Genomic DNA, 18,515 nt, shown 5'->3' with positions numbered 1-18,515 from the left:
GAGGCTACAGATCTGTGTCAGTTAGTGAGTTTGGTAGGGAAATTGGATTAACTCTTTCACTTTCTAACTTTTTTTTGGAGAAAATACCAGAGGGAGACTTACGAGCATTGTGATAGTTGACGTTGCCTTTGAGTATACCCTTTAATATCGGCAATTCTTCGCCCATTTTTGTGGTTTTTTGTGTGTTTTTGGTTTGCAGGTTTTGGGGGTTTTGGGGGTTTTAACCACTCAGATGGCTCATTAAATATTTTTTACTACGACCACACACACACACAGACACACACAATAACTGGCTATATTGGCTTTGGTTTTGAAAAGTTGGTACTCAGGTACATGAATATATAACTTGTTATCTTATATTTTTCACTTAAATATTTTTTAATTAATTTAATTTGCTGTTTTGTTTTGAGAGGAACTTTCTTTGCTTTCTTCACATTGGATTTAATTTTTTTCTTATAATTTTTGGAATATTTTTTTAGCAAATAAATAATAGTAATTAATTTAAGCGCGTAATCCAGACAGACGAGTGTTTCTTGGGAGGGAGACTTGGTCGACTTTTCTTCACATTAACTTGGTAGTTGATTTTAAACTTAGTAACTGTGATTATATCTTGTTATGTTATTATTTTTTTGGCTTTTGGCGGCAACGGCAACACTCGCGTGCGTTATTCTTGGCTTATTTCGAATCTCGAAGTCGAAATCGGATCTCTCGGATCGCTGGCTAACATGACAAAACTCGACAAGGTCTCGAACGCGACTAACTGTAAAAGCCAGAGCGCTTTACGAATATACCCAAAGGTACAAAAACACGATGGCGACTGAGCTTCGGCTAACCACTCTCTCTCTCTTGCTCCCTCTCTCTCTCCAGTAACATGGCTCTCCGATGTATGAGTAATATTTGTTATGGCTAAAGAGAGCCCCAAACTGAGTCACTGATAAGCAAAGTGCAAAATATTTACTAAAATTATACCTAAAATACTTAGTTTATGGCGTTTTATTTTTGAAAAAAGAAACATTTACAAAAATTAAATATTTAAATAATTAATATTTATTTATGTTCTTTTCGCAAATATTTAAAATTTGTTAAATATATATTCTGCAATTCACCCACAATCCACCCACAAACAAAGCAAGTTCAAGCGCTGATAAGCTTTTGCTGATAAGCTTGCCCCCAGATCTGTTTTTAAGGGCGCTTTATCGGCGCTTATATCTCTCTCTTTCACCATCCACCCACAAAAGTTCATTGCTCGCAACATTGACTCTCTTTGCTCTCTCTTAATATATGTGAGAAAATACTCTTAAGCTTGGCAAAGCTTTTCACCACGAAAGAGTATGTTGTTTCAAGTTGCGAAAGCTTTCAAAGAGCTTTTTCCGCACTTGTAGGATTTTTCACAGTGCGTATGAGTGATGTATGAGTTAAATATCGCTCATACGTCCCGTTGGCAGGTGAAATAATCTACATTGGAGGCTGGGAAGCTGGCTGGAGGCCAGTAATGAGTTTGTGAAAAATCATACTTGATGATTTCACGCTTGAGTGGATAATTTACGACACCTCTGGCCCCGTCTGGCTGTCGAGGGTTAAAACCTCGCAGCTGTGACGAAGGGGAGGCCATTAAATGCAGATTCTGATGCGCCGCCACCAGCTGACTCACTCGATCATACAAACTCACAGACACTCATGACTGTTCCAGATTGTGGTTGTGTTTATTCAAAGTCGAAACTCGGGCTTTGTCATCGGGCCAACCACTCGATGGTCAATGAACTTAGCCGCCCGAATGAGGCCAACACAGGCGGGCAACGAAACAAAAAAAATTTAATAATCATTCCCCCGACCGACCGTCCAACGAAAGTAAAAGTGAAAGTTGTTTGTTGACTGTTTTCGGGTAGAAAACATTTCGGAAATGCAAGCTTCGGCCAAGTTGACCAATCAGTAGGCCTATAAAGTTGCATAAGAGCCACCGAAGATTGGGGACTGAAACTGGGTCGAAGAAGGTGGCCCCGAATTGAAAACGATGGCGATGTGATAACTACTCATTGAGGTAGTAGATAGCTAACTAGGTAGTCTATAAGTCTATAATATTTGTAATGCTTATATAAGACTGGAACCAGTTCAATAGCATCTCTCTCTCTCGGTCACAATAATGCCAGCAATTAAAAGCCAATTAACAAGTTTCACTTTCACTCGGAAGGCAGATGTACCAGCTACCAGATACCTTGTATCGAGTGGCTGCTTTCTAAACTCGAATTGTTTATGATTTCTTGTTATTGTTTTGGATGACTACTTCCTGAATTACGAAGAAATGCTCAAATAATAAACTTGTTGTTTATCCAATGAGACATCCCCAGAGTTCATTGCCCGACAGAGAGAGAGAGAAAGAGAGAGGTAGAGAGAGTTAGAGAGTGATGGGCCTACTTTCGGTTTTGGGGCTGGAATAAAGGTGATTCAGAAAACACTTCGGGATCTCGGGTTTACGTAAAGTCACATAAGCGACACTGCTGTTGCTTTGGTTTTCAGTTTTTTTTTATTTTTTGGTTTTTTGGTTTTGCTTGCGTAAGTTGTTTACAACGCGATCGAAATATGTGGAAAGATACAGAGACAGTGGAACAAAGGGAGGCACACACACACACACAAAGGAAATGGTATTGAAAGAAAGGGGGGAGACCCCAAATAATAATAATAACAACATAATAATAAAGACATGTCGAGTTTGTTTTTTGGAGTTTTTCTCGAAATTTCTCAACAAAAACAAAAGAAAGCACCAACCCCCTCCCCACTGCCGGTTTTGTAATTTTATTTTCGGTTTCGGAGGAGCCTTCGATATGTTTCGGTTTTTGTGGGTCATGAAAAATACTTGAATGAAACGTTGGGGAGGTCGACAATGCGCATATAGCACCGAGGCACATAGCACACACATGACATCGCTTGGATCGGTGCTCAGGGTAGAGTAGACCCTGTGCCATATTATTAATTTTACATGAAAAGGTCGTGCTCGTTTCATTTCTCATCGATGAAGTGGAAAACAAAAGGCGAAAATCAAACAAAAGCCGTGAAATGAGCATGTTTCTGATTTTTCAAGGGAGGGGGCAACAGGGCGAATACGTAATGTGAACGCAGGGAGGGTAATTTGTTTTAAAAAATAAGGCACTATTCTTGTTAGTTTAGTGAGGCCTACAATATTTGTTTATGGGCAACAGTGCGTATACTTAATATTAAAATTTAAAAATTATTTAAAAACAAACCTAAAGACTCTTATTTACAGTAATTCTTGAAGAACTATCTCTATATTGAGGTAGTACAACAGGGCGTATGATTGATAAAATCTTGCACCACCACCCTTGACCTTCTCTGTGGTCTCCATCCCGAAAATTCCAATAAATACCCCAACTTGTTTATTGGGAAATTGGGTCAAGCTGATCGGCATCAGCCAAGGCATAAGCAAAAAAAAAACAAATATAATTCCATTTCGTGTCTAATCATTTTCAAATAAATGCGCGCCAAGGCAACCGCTGCCCCAGTCGCAGTCGCAGAGCAGTAGTCGCTGCCAACGGCGCTGCAACTGAGGCGAATGACCGTGCCTGACCCAAATAGAAGTCGCTGCACTCGGCGACAAAACTGCAAGCCCCCATGGCCCCCATGGCACTTCCCCTCCTCCCCTTCCCATCATACCAACAGCCTCTGACGTCGTGCAAAAATTGCAGTCGAACGAGGAGCGAGCCGAAACGAGGCCGAGTGCAATGAACAGCATTCAGCACACGAACGAGTGAGTGAGAGAGTGAGAGAGCGAGAGAGAGAGAGAGCTGCAATGCAAATGCAGCTTCGAACAAGTTGCGACTGCGACTGCAACTGCAACTGCGACTGCGATGTTGCAATGCGAAACCTTCGAGAAATTTTACAAGAGTCGTTGAACTCGACGGCTCGGTCGTTTAACTGTGCCCCAAAACGCTCTGGAGATTGCTGCTGTGCTATGCTACGCTATGCTCTCCGAGAGAGCGCTGGAAACTAGTTTTTTGGCGCCGAGGCATTGAAAAAAGCGAAAGTACATTTTTCACAGAAACCCCCCCCCCCATACCAGCCATACCAGCCAGCCATAGCCAGCCATCTTTAAAAGCCCGAAGAGCGGTTGCATCGGCTCTGATGGTTCGGCTGGGTTCGACTTCTTTCGGGCTGGTTGGTTCGGGTTCGTTTTCAGCTCGGCTCGGCTGGCGAGGTAAATGAACCTTTTGAAGGTTCAACTTGCGTAGTGGCGTGTAAAACAAGTTTGTTACGTTCGCTTGCCACTCTTTTTGTTTTCTTTTCTTTTGGCGCTCTTTTCTTTGCAATTTCACCGTTAACCAGGCAGGTGAAGGCAGCCATGGCAGAAAAACGCCACTTTATGTAACCAAAAAAAAATAAATGACAAAATAAAACTCAAAAGTTGTCAACCAACAGCTGCCGTTGCTCTCTTTTTTTTGACACGCGTGAAATGATTTCACTTATGGGGCAAGTAAGTAATTGTATAAGAAACTAGGCATACAAATTGCCACAAAAAAGAGTCTTTTGAAGAATTAAAGCCCACACTCCAAAGACAACATGATTATTAGTGTACTTGAAGAGCCGCCCACTCAGGAGGCCTCCTTGAACTGTTGCAAGTTGCAACTTCTACCGTACCCTACCCTAGTCGAGGCGAGTCGAGGCGAGGCCCCCCATCCATCTTGTAGCCTCCAATATGTATTTTAGTCAACAGCAACAGCCATGTGTAGCAGTGGCATTTTAATGTATTTGTAATTGACCTGAATAAAGTTCAAAACACTGGCAGCAGTAGCAGCGGCGACGAGGCAAGGCGAAATCTACATGCATGTTTGTGTGTCTCAAAATAATAATGATTGCGACAACAACAAAAACATAGATCATGTCATAGTTGTACATACATATGTATGTATTTATATATAATGCCTTTTGATAATTGACAATTGTTTGATTATTTTATGGGGCTTTTTGGAACACAAGCCAAGGCACTATTTTTATTTGGGTAGCTACAACAGTGCGTATACTTAATATTAAATTTTAAAGAAAAATATTAAAAGCTGGACCTTGTAAAGAAGGTGTGGTGTGGATTTTATAAAATATTAACTTAAGTCTAGTTTGAGCTCCTCTAGGCTTTATCTCGATTCTTGATTCTCGTTCGTGTTGCATATTTACTTTCAATTTGTAAACCTAACCTCGCGCTAATTTAAGTTCATTTCAATTAAAAGCCAGCATGTGTGCCAGCTAAAAAAAAAATACAAAACAATAAGCAAAGATATGTATTTTTTTTTATTTTTTTTTACTAGCCCCACCGATCTAATAAATCCAAAAGTAAAAAAAAACCCACCAAAAAAATCAAATGCAAAATGAACAGAGAGCCCAGAGCCACTCACTAACACTAACGCAAAGCACCTTCACTGTCGACGGCGCTGCCAACAGCGCTGCCTTTGGTGACCCAGTTTCGCTGCACGTCAGCGGCGGTCAATGAACTGAGCTGTGTGTGTTTTTTTTAAGGGGGGGCGCTTGCTTTTATGTCTGTGGGCAGATGGTTGTCTCTGTGTGTGTGTGAGTGTGAGCTAAATTTCGGTTTCGTTTTCATTTCTTGCGTTATTTTCGTGTCTTTGCAATACCAAAAGAAAAACACACACAAATACAACACCAAACACCAACAAAATGGCGCCTATTACTGCCACTGGCCCGAAGAAATTATGAAAGCAGCTCGAAAAAAATATAATAACGAAACGAAACGAAAAAGAAAGTGTTTCGAAATGCTCGCCAATTATTTTTGTATTTTTTTTTTATGAAAAAGTGAAAGTAGTTTCTTTTTTAAAAAAGAAAAAATAAATAATATTATATTTTGGCTTTTTTCTAGGTCAGTTGTTTTTTATTTTATAACGGTATAAGGTTGCCTTATTTTTTTGGCGTGTGCGTTTTATTTAAATTTTCCTTGAAAGATAAGCAGAGGCAGCGCAGTCGACGTCACTTAAATAGCACACGGTCATTTTTATTATAAACAATTCGAAATTTGCTGTTTATTTTATTTCTTTTTTTTGTTTCATTGCGACTGTTGGTTGGCGGTCGAATTTTTGTTCGGTTCACTTGACTTATTTTTGGCACTAGCTTGGCACAGAACTAGTTCAAGGATTTGCTAAAAAATTATTGGCTCTGCTCGGGGTTAGCAACTAATTAATGTTGGGATTTAAACAGAGACAGTGAAGAGATCACAAATGACATTGGAATTATTTATTATTTTTTTTTTTATAATTTTTTATGTATTATTTTAATTACTAATCCATCAATTACAACATCATAAGAGCTCCCCCCCAATACCCATACTATTACACAAAAGGCCGCGTCTGCGTGCTGCCTACAAAGCAGGCTCTCCCCTCCCCACCATCTCTCTTCTCTCTTACACACGCATGAACCACTTTCGTTTTCTTTTTCACTGCAAACAGCAAACATGGCCGCCTAAGCGGGAAGTCAATGAACGTAGAAAGAGAGTCCAAGAGAGTTTGGAAAGAGTGTGTTATAGTGTGTGTGTGTTTGTGTGAGCTGCTTTCATAATCGCTGGCTATTTCCTGTAAATATTTTCCGGGCTGTGCTGTGCGCCTAATTTAAACAAATTATTACAAAACTTGAATAATAACAAAATGCAGTCAGCATAACGTAGAGATCTCTCGCTCTCCCTCGCGCGCTCTCTCTTTTACAGAAGAGACCCAGCCGTAAGAGATGGCCTCGCTCTGGTGTCTCCATTATGGATTTGGGTTAAGTGCGTTCATTCAACTTTTAACACAATTTCGAAATGGCGCACCGCGCTCTCAATTCATCATCATGATGCGGGTGTTTTTGGGGGAATTTGTTTAAAGAGTATGTAAGTATGTGTGCGTTTGTGTGTGTGTGCTCTACAACTTTTACTTTGCCGTGAAATCGCGCCAAGCTAAATGTTGCAATACAAGCATACTAGACACCCACACACTGATACAAATTTCGTTCATGGCTGGTCATTGAACTCCGAACCGAAGCCGAAGAGCCAAAAGCTTCGTGTAGCAGTCGTATGTTGCTCTAATGATATCTCTGTCTAATCTTGCAGCTAATCTAATCCCTCTCTCTCTCTTTTAGATAATTTTTTGCATAATTTCTATGAAAATGGACAGGTGTAATAATAGTACTACTCACCATCGCGACTCATCCCCACGGCGATGCACTTTTTCAGGCGGCAATACTGACACCGATTCCGGTTGATGCGCAGAATGCTGCACTGCTGATTTTTGGTGCACGGCCGGTACTGGATCTTTTGCTGGATGGAGCGACGGAAGAAGCCCTAAAAATAGATAAAAATTAAAAATATTAGTAACTATTTATAGACTAACTAATAAAATATAAACTAATTAGTTAATATAAGGGTTTAAAGCTAGAAGTTCTGCCCCCCAAGACCTACATCAGCATCTTCTGTGGCTACTGCTGGTGTACTCCTCCCCGTTGTGTTGTTGTTGTTGCTCAGCGCCGTGTCCAGATCCTCATCGAACTTCTGGCACAGGTAGTTCAACTGGGAACTATCCAATCGCTGGTGGTGCTGCTCGCACAGCTCATCATCACAGCCCGAGTCCTGGGCCTCCTCCATCTCGTCCAGCTGCTGGTCATCACCAAGACTACTGTTGCAGGTGCAGCAGTTGCTGTTGCCCGCACTGGAGTTGCTCGAGTTGCTCATCAGGGAGCAGTTGCTATCAGAGCTATCCCGACGCTGTTGCTGCTGCTGCTGCTGTTGTTGTTGTTGCTGCTGCTGATGTTGCAACTGCTGCTGGGATTGCTGTCGCAGGAGATTGGCGATTTCCTTGTGGGTCTGCGCCGAGAAGGGACTATCACAGTGCAGCTGCTTGATGTTGCTGGTGGGTGTTGCAGCTGGCTTTGCCTCCAATTGTTGTTCCTGCTGCTGCTGCTGCGTGCTGGGGATGGTTGTCTGTTGCTGTTCCAGCTCCCGCTGCTTCAGCTCCCGCGCATATCGTATCTTCTTCCAAGGGCACTGATACTGCTCGTAGCTGCTGCTCTCCTCCAACGATGTTGCCCCCGGATTGCAGTCTTCATCGCTATTGGGGCAGTCCTCATCGATGCCCGATTCGCTGTCATTTTTGGCGCTCAGATCGGCGGCACGTGGCTTTGGTGTGGCAGCTACTGGGGCATGCTGATGTTGCTGTTGCTGATGTTGTTGCTTTTGTAGCAGCAACACAATCTGCTGCTGCTGCTGACTAATACTATTTGTTGTTGTCTGGGTGTTGTTGTTGTTGGTGGTTGTTGTCTTTACTAATGTTGCAGGTGTTTGCTGTTGCTGTTGTACGATTGCTGCTTCGTTTTTCAGTCTTTTGCGTTGCTGTTGGTGTTGCAGGTAAACAATTTGTTGCTTGGGGGTCTGCTGCTGCTGTTGGGGCTGCTGCTTGTTGATTGGCGCCGATTCCAACAACTTGACCAACGCCGAGTGTTGCTGCTTCAGCTGTTGGCTCTTGGCCTGCTGCAGGGGCTGTTGTTGCTGCTGCAGGGGCTGCTGCTGCGGGGCACCTACAATATGCAACGGCAGATTACCGCCACCGTTGCCCGTCAGCAGCACTATTGTGGTGGCATGTTGCTGCTGCTGCTGCACCGACTGCTGATGATGATGTTGTTGCTGCTGCTGCTGCTGCTGGGTAGCAACCTCTTGCATTGCACAAACCATTTTTGTTAGAATTATTAGAGAATTGGCTTTTTTGGCTTCAGAATGACACTTGAACTCTCGATTGTTGGTTGCTCTACGATTTTCTAATAAGGAACATTTCACACTTCACTTTGATCATCTCACTGCACTGGCACCAACGAAAAATAATTGATATTTATTTTATTAATTTTCTATTAAAACATTTGTTGCTGTTGGCTCTCTATCTCTTGCTCTTTCTTTAGTGATTGAACTATCTCTTTCTATTGGCTTTTCGCGCGCTTTTCTTGCTCAGCACTACCGCTGCCAACGACGAGCAATTTGCGAATGAAAGCAGCGTCCGCCAGCGACATACAGGCCAGGCCCCACCGACAGCCAGCCAGCCAGCGAACTTGCGACCCGAAGTGTTGGAGCATTCGGCTTTTGGATCTCTCTCTTGAGCTCTCTCTCTCTCTTTTGTGTTTTTTGTTTTTTTTGTGTGCCAACTGAGGACATTCACTCCAAAGCGTCGACGACAGCAGCAACATCTATTGTTAGTTTCTGCTGCTGCTGCTGCAGTGGGGGCGCCTGGTAAACAATTCTTGGAACACCCACGCGACACGCTGATTTCTCAGCCCCAGTCCTATGCCCAGGTAGTTCAGGTAGCTGCCACCACTGCCACCTGACTGATCAGCTTTGTTTGATAACAAAACAGAGAAGGGGGTGGGGGCGGGGGCTATTCGATTCGATTCTGGGCTTTTGTGTTTCTTCGTGTTTTAATAAATGAGTGACAAATAAGATTAATTGATATGGTGGAGGTGTGGGGGCTGGAGGAGGTGGAGATTACGACACGTATGACAGGCCTAAGAGGATCTGAGATCTGGAACAATGTTCCCGAATACTTTACGTTTTTTGGGGTCATCCAGGGATGGGGGGGAAAGATAAGTGGAATGTCTGACATAAATCCTATTTTTGAATTTCAAATTACAATAGTTAATTAGTAAACAGCTGTTCCCCAACAAATATGACCCCAATTGCAAAGACAATTCCCCAACTAATTAAAGAAATGCTAACATTTTTATTGGCCAAATATAGTTCAATGAACTCCCCCAACCCAACCCCACCACTAGCAACTACCAACTAGATGATTTAATAAATTTATTAAATAATATCATTGCCATTTTTTGGGCCAAATAGTGCACCTCTAGCCCCGTCTCACTCTGGCCCATTGGGCTACGTAACCGAAAAGGCCCCAAAACGACGTCAACAGAGACGCAAGCAGAGACAGCAGCGCCAGCAATGGCAGGCAGCGACGGTTCAGTTCAACGAACCCGCCATTGTCGTGACCCACATTTCGGTCAGCCACCTTCGAATGTGGAGCTGCCAGCCAACAGCCAACAGAGAGAGAGACAGAGACAGAGACCCGAACTGAACCGAGACGAACCGAACCGAAACACGACGACGAAGTTGTGGAGCCCCAAAAAGAGAGCCAAACTGAAAGAGAGCCTGCTCTCAATGCATTTTGCATGCAAATTCGCTTGCATTTTGTTGTTGTTGTTGTTCTTGGAGCTGTGGCGGTCGGTCAACGACACAGAAACCCCAGGTGGGCTTGGCTTTTAAAGAGGGGGATGTGGGGGGCACAAGGAGAACGAAGTATTGGGCGGGGGTGCGGCAGCTGTCGAAATGCGTTCAAGGAAATCTTTGCCAATTAAAAAATTTGCACAAATTCTTTTTTTTTGCAAAATTTTCCAAGCTCCAAACCATACCGAAAGTTTCAAAAAATCTCGAGTTGAAAGCAAAGTTCATTGCACTGTTTAGGGGGAGTTTGAGAAAGAGAGAGAGAGACCAATTTGCACTCATTTCAATGCTGCGGCGGAACTTTCGGGAACAGCTGTCCCATTTCACTCCAGTTCGCTGACTCTCTTGACTCCCGGATTCCCAACTCCCCCCCCCCCCCACCCATTTCTCTTTCTCGCGCTCTTTGGCTGGCGTGGCCAAATGTGAATGAACTCTGGCTCGACTTGCAGGCAAATCGAATAACAAGTTTCAAAAGAAAGTGAGAGCTCTTTACGTTCAAATACAAATAGCTCGGTTCTCGCTCTCTCTTTCTCTCTCTCTCTCGGTCTGTCTCTGTCTGTGGGGCCCCCTTTTTGGGGTCTGGGATTTTTCTACCTCTTTCTTTTGATCGACAACGTAATTTTTTTTATAATTCTGTTTTTGTTTGTTTATTAAATAATTTCTTTTTGGGGGGCTTTCATGAATGATTCTCTGCCAGAGGCGTTGGGTTCTCTTGACTTTTTTTTGTTTATTTTTTTTTTTTTTTGCAAAAAACCGCCTACCTGTTGGCACGATCGGCTGCTTGAACTGCTTGACCAAGATTTCTGTTCTGTTTCGGTCTCGGTTCTTTTATGTTCTTTGTTTTGTTTGGGGTTTGCTTATTTTTTGGGGGCTGCTGTCGGAACTTGACATCAATTCGATCGATCGATCGATCGCCTTAGTAGAAGAAGAAGCTAGTGAGCAGGTCCAACATGGATACTCTTTATCTAGAAATAGAATCTAGATACTTCCTCCACTCTATAATACCCATTCTTCTTTCTTTCTTTGCGTCACCGCCCCCACATATTCTTAAAAAAAAAATCCAACAATACCTAATCTCCTGTCATAACGACGATCGTTTGTTGGGCTTTCAGAACTCCCTCTTTTCCCCAATTTGGAGCTCCATTCGGTGCGTCAGCAATTAGCACGTGCCTGGGCTCCAAGACTGGGGACTTGGGGGCTTGAAGACTTGGAGACTTCAAAATCCGATCCGGAACTTTATGGCGCTTTACAGTTCATTCAACGCTCATTCGTCAAGCTTGTCTTGAAGTTAATACGACAATTGGCCATAATTCAGAGGAGGTATGTATGTATGTATCTTTCAGATACTTTAGAGAGTATCTTATAATTATAATTATTCTTATCTAACTTTTCATTTAGAAACCAAGTTAGATGCCCGAAAAATTTGTGAAATGGTGTGTAAATAAATAATGTTTGAATTACAACTGTGCGACCTGCGCCTGGCCACCCATTCAGGTCAGGGGTCAACGTTCCCAGCCACCAAGGATAATACGCTTGCCACTGCCTCTGCCTCCCTCTCTCTCTCTAACCCTCTCTTTCTGGTAGTAAAAGCAACACGACGAGGTCAGCCGCACGTAGCCAAAAGGGAGTCGCTCCCCACCCCACCCACTTGCAATCCTCCCCCACAACACACACACTCTACACACACACATTCTCAGCATTTGGCCTCGCGCTCATTGACGTCACTTCTGCAGTCGTTGGCTCTGCTGCTGCGCTGCTTTTCTGCTCAGTTCGTTCAACTCGCCGCCTTCATGGTCGCCTTGCAATAGTTGTTGTTGTTGTGGATTGCTTTTGCCTGCTTTTGTGTTTGTTTTTGCTTTTAGAGGGTGGGGTGGGGAGACTGGGGGTGGTAGCCCAGAAAGATATTATTTGGTTAGTTCTAGAACCAAATTATATTTTTCTAGTTCGATTATTTCCCAATAACTCTAAGGGTCAGAGTTCACTAATCACCTCAAATTATGACATTACTGAGACAGATTATCTTTAATTCCTGACTAACCACAAAAACCACAAATTATCAGAAATAAACCAATATTGATGAACTCTCTTGGCCATAAAACGGAAATACCTTTCACATTTCTTGGCCTGGCGAAGGGCAACTTCCAACGACAGAGAAAGAGATATAGCAGGAGAAAGAGTGCGAACGAGTGCAAGGGACATTGCGACAGCATCTGAGCTCCCGAAAAAGGCAACAACAAAAACACACCAAGGCGACCGACAATTGGGGACATTGCACTGCAATAACCTTAAAGAAAATGGTATCAGCACGCCAGCGAGAGAGAGAGAGAGATGGCTGAGCGAGAGCGAGAGAGCCTATGTGCTCCCAACATGGAGCTCAGCAAAAAAAAATCTTATTCTTATTTTTTTGTAGTATTTTTTGCATAAGTTCTATTTGTGGATAGCTTGGAGAATGCTCCACAGAGGAAGTGACCTCAGGAAGGAAATGCATGGGTGACTTAATTGGTGAAAATGGCCAGGTGATGCGGAAGTGCAGGTGTAATAAAAAAATAAAATATTAATAATTATTCTCTTCTTTGATAACTGATTAAAAAATATGCCTCAAAGGACTCTATTTTACCTCAAAGGTAAGCTTGTACTCGGCAGTGATTAGTTGTGCCACTCAAACACTTTCGTTGCAACATGGAGGCCTCCTCCTCCTGGACAACAACTGGAGCTCTGTCCTCTAACCAGGCCAATGAACCCAAGAACCGAGAATCGAGGAGAACTCGGGGGCGAGAAATTGGCGCACACACTTCTCTCTCAGCTGGGGAAAAGCGGAAAATGGAAAATGCCAGGGAATGGAAGAAGACACCTGTGCCCTGTCAGACGACAGACCACCCCCTTAGCTACCCAACCACCCCATCACCCATTCCACATTTCACTTTTCTCCTTGGGAATTTTTGGTTGGGTGGGTTGGTTGTGGGTGGTGTTTTGCTTTGACCCACTTTCCGTGCATTGAACTTTCCGGGGAAGCAAACCGGATGCACGGGTTCGGGGGTTGATTGTTGGAGAAACACACGAAAATGTGTTTTTTTAGGGGTTACGCTCCGGGTGCAACGAAAGTGTTTCCCCACTCTCGCCCTTCATGGCATGGGCCATGGGCCTTTTCTCCATGTGACTCGGCCAGCTCTGGGGGTCTCTGGATTTTGGGATTCCAGAGCTAGAGCAATGACCGCAGCTGGCCAAAGTTGAAGGATAAATGGGGGAAAGAGAGAGCAAAGGATGCAGTACTCTGTCTTTGTCTTTCAAGCATCGAGCGTTCTATATTTTTGGTTTTGTTTCATATTTTTATCTGAATATTTATATCCACGAATATGAGGTCTGTACTCTATGGGTACTTGTTAGTCGTGCGTCACTTTGAGAATTGGCGGGAAGAAGTGCGACAAAGTTCAATGAACTCTTGGCTATTATTTAGCAATAGATAGAGCTTTCGATAGAGCTTTCTATAGACTGACTATCTTAATAATCCATCATACCCAAAAGACAATGATTAGCAGGGGAATTATAAGTAAATAGCTGAGTATTTTGTGGCCTAATTGAATTTAAATGTACCTCAACTAAGTCCCATCATTACCCAATTTTGTCAGCACTATAGTTTGACGCAAGAGAAGCCTTGTTGTTTTTTTTGTTGACAATTATCTGGCATTATAATCATACAAACAACCAAAATCTAATCCAAAACAAGCCGAGAGCCAAGCCATTGCCGCAAATATTAAAACAGTTGACCAAACACACTATGCCACCACACACACTTGAAGAAAAAAATGATATAGAAGATATGAGAATGAGACAGAAACTCGTTTGAGAAAAAAAAAAAACAAATTTTAAGAAAAAAAAAGAGAGAGGCAAGGTCTTTTGCGTGCAAATGCAACAACAACAACAGTGGCAAAATCTAACTGCAGTTCTGCGCAGGTCGTTGCCACAGAGCCGGGCTATAAGAGCGAGAGAGCGATAGAGGCAGGTGATGACGGCCTCAAGCTGACCAAAGTGCAGTGAACTCTGAACGGGGCTTCTACCATCTTGCTCTCTCTCTCTTGCTCTCCCCGATCCACTCCCACTCAGGCTTAAGAGAGGGGGAGAGGCCATTAATGTAATTTCAATCATTGTTTTTGCCTTTTTTGGCCGCCCTGGCTGTCGAATAAATTCTTCAATGCTGTTGGCTGTTGGCGGCGGCTCTTTTAATGACTCACCAAAGCCAGAGACCCAAAGAGACTTCCAAAAATGATCAAAAACCAGGCCCCAGCTCCAGTTCGAGTTCGAATGTGATTTAATTTTTGAAACGCATAGAGATCTCTATCGCCATCTCACTCGTATGAGTGGTCGCCATAATTCAAAATTTTCAAATTTAATTGATAGGCTTTTCTCCTAAAATTCTTTCAATATTCGTATAGAAATATTTTGATATATATTCTTGAATATTCTAATAATATTCTATTTTAAAAATATTAAATTCTTTTAAGACCTTAAGTAACAATTTCTCTCAGTGCATAACTGCACAGCTGCAGCTTCTATTCGTATTTTGCAACAGCTTTTGAACAATTTATGACAAAAGTCATTGCAAATTATTTTCAATATTGAGTCATATATGCCACAAACAAAAACTACAAAAGACTCTAGGCAGGAAGTGGGCGTGTCCCGCCTTGATTATACAGTCTATAATTGAAATATTGAGTTCATAGTTCTAGGCAATATCGGGAATATAGTAATTTCAGCAAGACACCACAAGCCACCTATCAAGATTTGATATTTATCGCCGATATTTCGGTATTCGATCAAATTATATGAAATTAATGGCTAACCTGGTTTTGATTATTTCGAGTTATTACTTGGAAGTTTTTTTATTTAAAAATTTTGAATAGTTTTCGAGAGTTTATCAGAAGTGCTGTTGTCAGTGCTTGTCCGAATGGCAATAATTTATTTGATTAATTTATAAATTTCAGTTTCCCAACAAAAAGTAGCAAGAAAATTGCCCACCAATCTAAATATCATATCTGTGTGTGTATAGTGTGTGGCATGTATGTATGTGTACTAGTGTGTGGCATGCAAAGTGAGGTCGCTGCCGTTCAATAACCTCGAGTGTCTGCGGAGAGCTCTCTACGCAATTGCAGCCAGCGAAGTCAACGAGCATGGCAACAACAACCACACACCACACATCTCAGCTCACTAATACTAGTGTGTGAAGGCTAGGCGCTTGGCAACACACAGATACAAACATATATACACACACTTGAAAGAACACTAATCGGTCGAGTCCGTTCGTCTGTTTTCGTCGCTCGTTTGGACGTTGCGTGGTAATTGCATTCAGGAACGGGAGGGGGTGGAGGGGGTAGAGTGGGTGGGGTATCTGAGGAATGCATTCTATGCAAGCTCAGTATTCCAATGACTTACTCAGGTGACTCGAAAAAAAGGGACAACATTTCACAGAAAGTGGGAGATTACATACCTGAAAGTAGACAAAAAATAGAAGATATATTTTAATAAATTTTAAAGGCAGAACTTGGCTTTATAGAATTGGTTATAAGTGGGCTAAAGCCAGCCCCAGTTAAGATCACTTCAACAAAAACATAAAGGGGGAGAAACCATACACACAGACCCCAATTAACCAGGCCCGGCAATCTTATCCGCACCATCTCAAACCATTTCCACCATTTGGAGGCACTCAATCATATAGAGACCCTGGTGGTACTTATCAAAAAAACCCCATCAAAAGTGAGAAGCCACTGGAACTCCACTGTGTGGCATACCACTTCACCTGCTAGGCCCAAGTCCCCCCTATCCCTTGCTCCCCAAAACCCGATTCCTTGGGCAATTAAAGCAAATCAAAACTCACTGCTGCACACAACTCCGTGTGGCGGTGTTAGTCAGCGTCGTTATCGCATTTCACAATTTTAGAACAAGCACACACACACACAGATACACACCACTACAGAAACGCAGCAGGCGGCAAGCGGCAGGCAGGCAGCAGGCAGCGCTGCAAGTAACTAACCTAACCTAAGCTAACCTACGCTAACCCAATTCGGAGAGTTCAATAAACTCAACCGCAAAAGCCAGCAGCAGAGTGGGGATAGAGTGGAGAGCACGGGCTGGCAGTTTGGGGATTAGGATAGGCCGGCCACACCCCCCCACCTCCCTCCTCTCTTTTACCTAGAACAGTTCTAAAATATAGATTAGCTGTAAATCTTGAGGCCTAATCAGTGAGTTTACAAATAGTATTCCACACAAGAAACAAAGAAATAGGGGGGTGTCTAAAAATAAGACTAGACTTTAAAGGTTTGGTATTATTTTAAGATATTTTAGGAGAATTAAAAAAATACTTGATCTATAAATACTATAATTACTACTATAGATATAGATGGATTATCTTATCTCTGCAGTATCTAGTATTTAAAATATCTACAATATCTATAAGATCTGTAAGATCTATAAGATCTATAAGATATCTATAGTATCTATAATATCTACAATATCTATAAGATCTATAGTATCTATAATATAATATCTATAATACCTATAACATCTATAATATTTATACTATCTATAATACCTACAATACCTATAATATCTACAATATCTACAATATGATTAATATCTACAATATGTTTAATATCTACAATATCTTTAATATTTTTAATATTTTTAATATTTTTAATATTTTTAATATTTTTAATATTTTTAATATTTTTACTATCTTTAATATCGTCAATATCTTTAATATTTTTACTATCTTAAATATATATGTATATCTATCATCTATAATTTCTATCAGTTTCAAAAGTCTTTCAAATATTTATTTCCTAAAGTCTAAATATCAATATCTACTTTTCTTAATACTTCCTCTAAAACCTCTTTCTTTAAAACCCTCTCTCAATTTTTTCCAGTGTTTAAATGATATTTCTAGACTTCTATAATGACATGCATGCTCTGCTCTGCTCTGCTGTGGTCTGTTCTGTTCAGTTCTGTTCTGGTCTGGGCCCCAAGACCCGAGAATTCTCCTCAGTGGGCCCACCTCTCCTTCTCCCCTGAATGCGACGGACTGCCTCAACTAGAACTTGCTTGACTTCGCTTTGCTTTTTTTGTGCTTTTGCTTTGCTTTGCTTTTGGGCTTGCTTTGCTTTTTCTTTGTCGTCATCGTAGTCGTGTTTTCCATCGTAGTCGCTGCTGTTTTGTCGTCGTTTCTGAGCAGAGTTTTCCGCTGGCTTTTCAACGGCGCCCACCCGAAGTTCATTGCACTTGGGGGTATAGCGGCATATTTTGCATTCGTCTATCTCTCTCTCTTTTAGATTTTTCTTTTCTTTTTCTTTTAGTAGTTTAATTTTTTTTTTTTGCCTTTTACTTGGCAGCTTGTATTCTTATCTACGTCGGCCGTGTGACCCACAACATCGAGACTCTAGAAGCTCTAAAATGCCTTCTTGCCGAAATGTCTTGCTGGGGAGCTCCTTTTTGCAAAAATTTGCAAGTCGATGGCACATTTCTGCTGTCGAAATAATTGCATTAATGACACACACACACACTCACACACACTCGGCCAACGAGAATTATTATGCTTGTCACTTAAGATTTTGTAGGTTCTGTTAATTAAAAGCAATTAAAAATAGTCCTCGCGCCTCTCAACCGAATTCTTGACAACGTCGCGTCGTTTTTTTAATTTTTTTTCTAAATTCTGACAGTTCACTGACGGAAACATGAATTTCGAAGCTTTTGAAAAACGATTTGTACCCCTTGGAACTCGTAGTACTCGTAGACTATTTTATTTTAGGAGCCCTAAAGAAAAAAAATGGGTTAGCAGACAATCTTAGGGATATTTTAGGTCTTAATATTAACTCTACTATCTATATCTCTATCGATTTCAATGAATTAATTATTTTCAAGTTGAATGACTCGTTGCATCTGTCACCCACTTGAAAAACGAAGCTTGATTTTTCAATTTGTTGACGAAAAATACAAATTTTGTTGGATCTTAATGGCTATGGATTGGTGTCGGAGTGCCTCGGATATTCAAATATCAAACGTAACCCAGAGTAGCTACCAAAACCGATCTCAACAACAAAATCAATTGCAAATTTGAATTGTAAAAAAAAAGAAAAAAAATAGAGTAGAGTGGAGAACAACGAGATCTTAATGCTCGAATAGAATTGCTTTCGGTTTGGTTTTTGGTTTAGGCGCTTAGGCCTCAAGCCCATTAAATGCAATTCCATCTACTTGACTTGGGTTCGCCGCCGCCATCGAGTCACGTTTT

The 18,515-nt window shown here is 41.8% G+C and overlaps 2 protein-coding genes across 6 annotated transcripts in view; both read right to left on the bottom strand.

Moving 5' to 3' along the window:
- Tsp74F (Tetraspanin 74F) overlaps nt 1-18,426 on the bottom strand; it is an 81,882-nt gene extending 63,456 nt beyond the window's left edge. Inside the window, exon 1 of the mRNA XM_070280356.1 lies at nt 18,422-18,426. The gene's annotated coding sequence lies outside the window, so the exon portion shown is untranslated. The remainder of the gene's footprint in view (nt 1-18,421) is intronic.
- The window catches only part of Eip75B (Ecdysone-induced protein 75B), an 81,463-nt gene that overhangs the window by 8,340 nt on the left and 54,608 nt on the right, over nt 1-18,515 (bottom strand). For 3 of the 5 annotated variants that reach the window (XM_043212114.2, XM_070280354.1, XM_070280353.1), the window contains exon 3: nt 7,180-7,324. In XM_043212114.2, the coding sequence (XP_043068049.1) occupies nt 7,180-7,324 (145 nt within the window). Of the gene's footprint in view, nt 1-102; nt 779-7,179; nt 7,325-7,441; nt 9,017-18,515 lie in introns of those variants that run through there. The other 2 variants (XM_070280352.1, XM_017234471.3) reach the window with 2 other exon arrangements.

This window comes from Drosophila bipectinata, chromosome 3L (assembly GCF_030179905.1).
Source record: "Drosophila bipectinata strain 14024-0381.07 chromosome 3L, DbipHiC1v2, whole genome shotgun sequence".
Taxonomy (NCBI): domain Eukaryota; kingdom Metazoa; phylum Arthropoda; class Insecta; order Diptera; family Drosophilidae; genus Drosophila; species Drosophila bipectinata.
The sequence above is the reverse complement of the archived record's forward strand: the minus strand, read 5'-3'. Positions and strand labels throughout refer to the sequence as shown.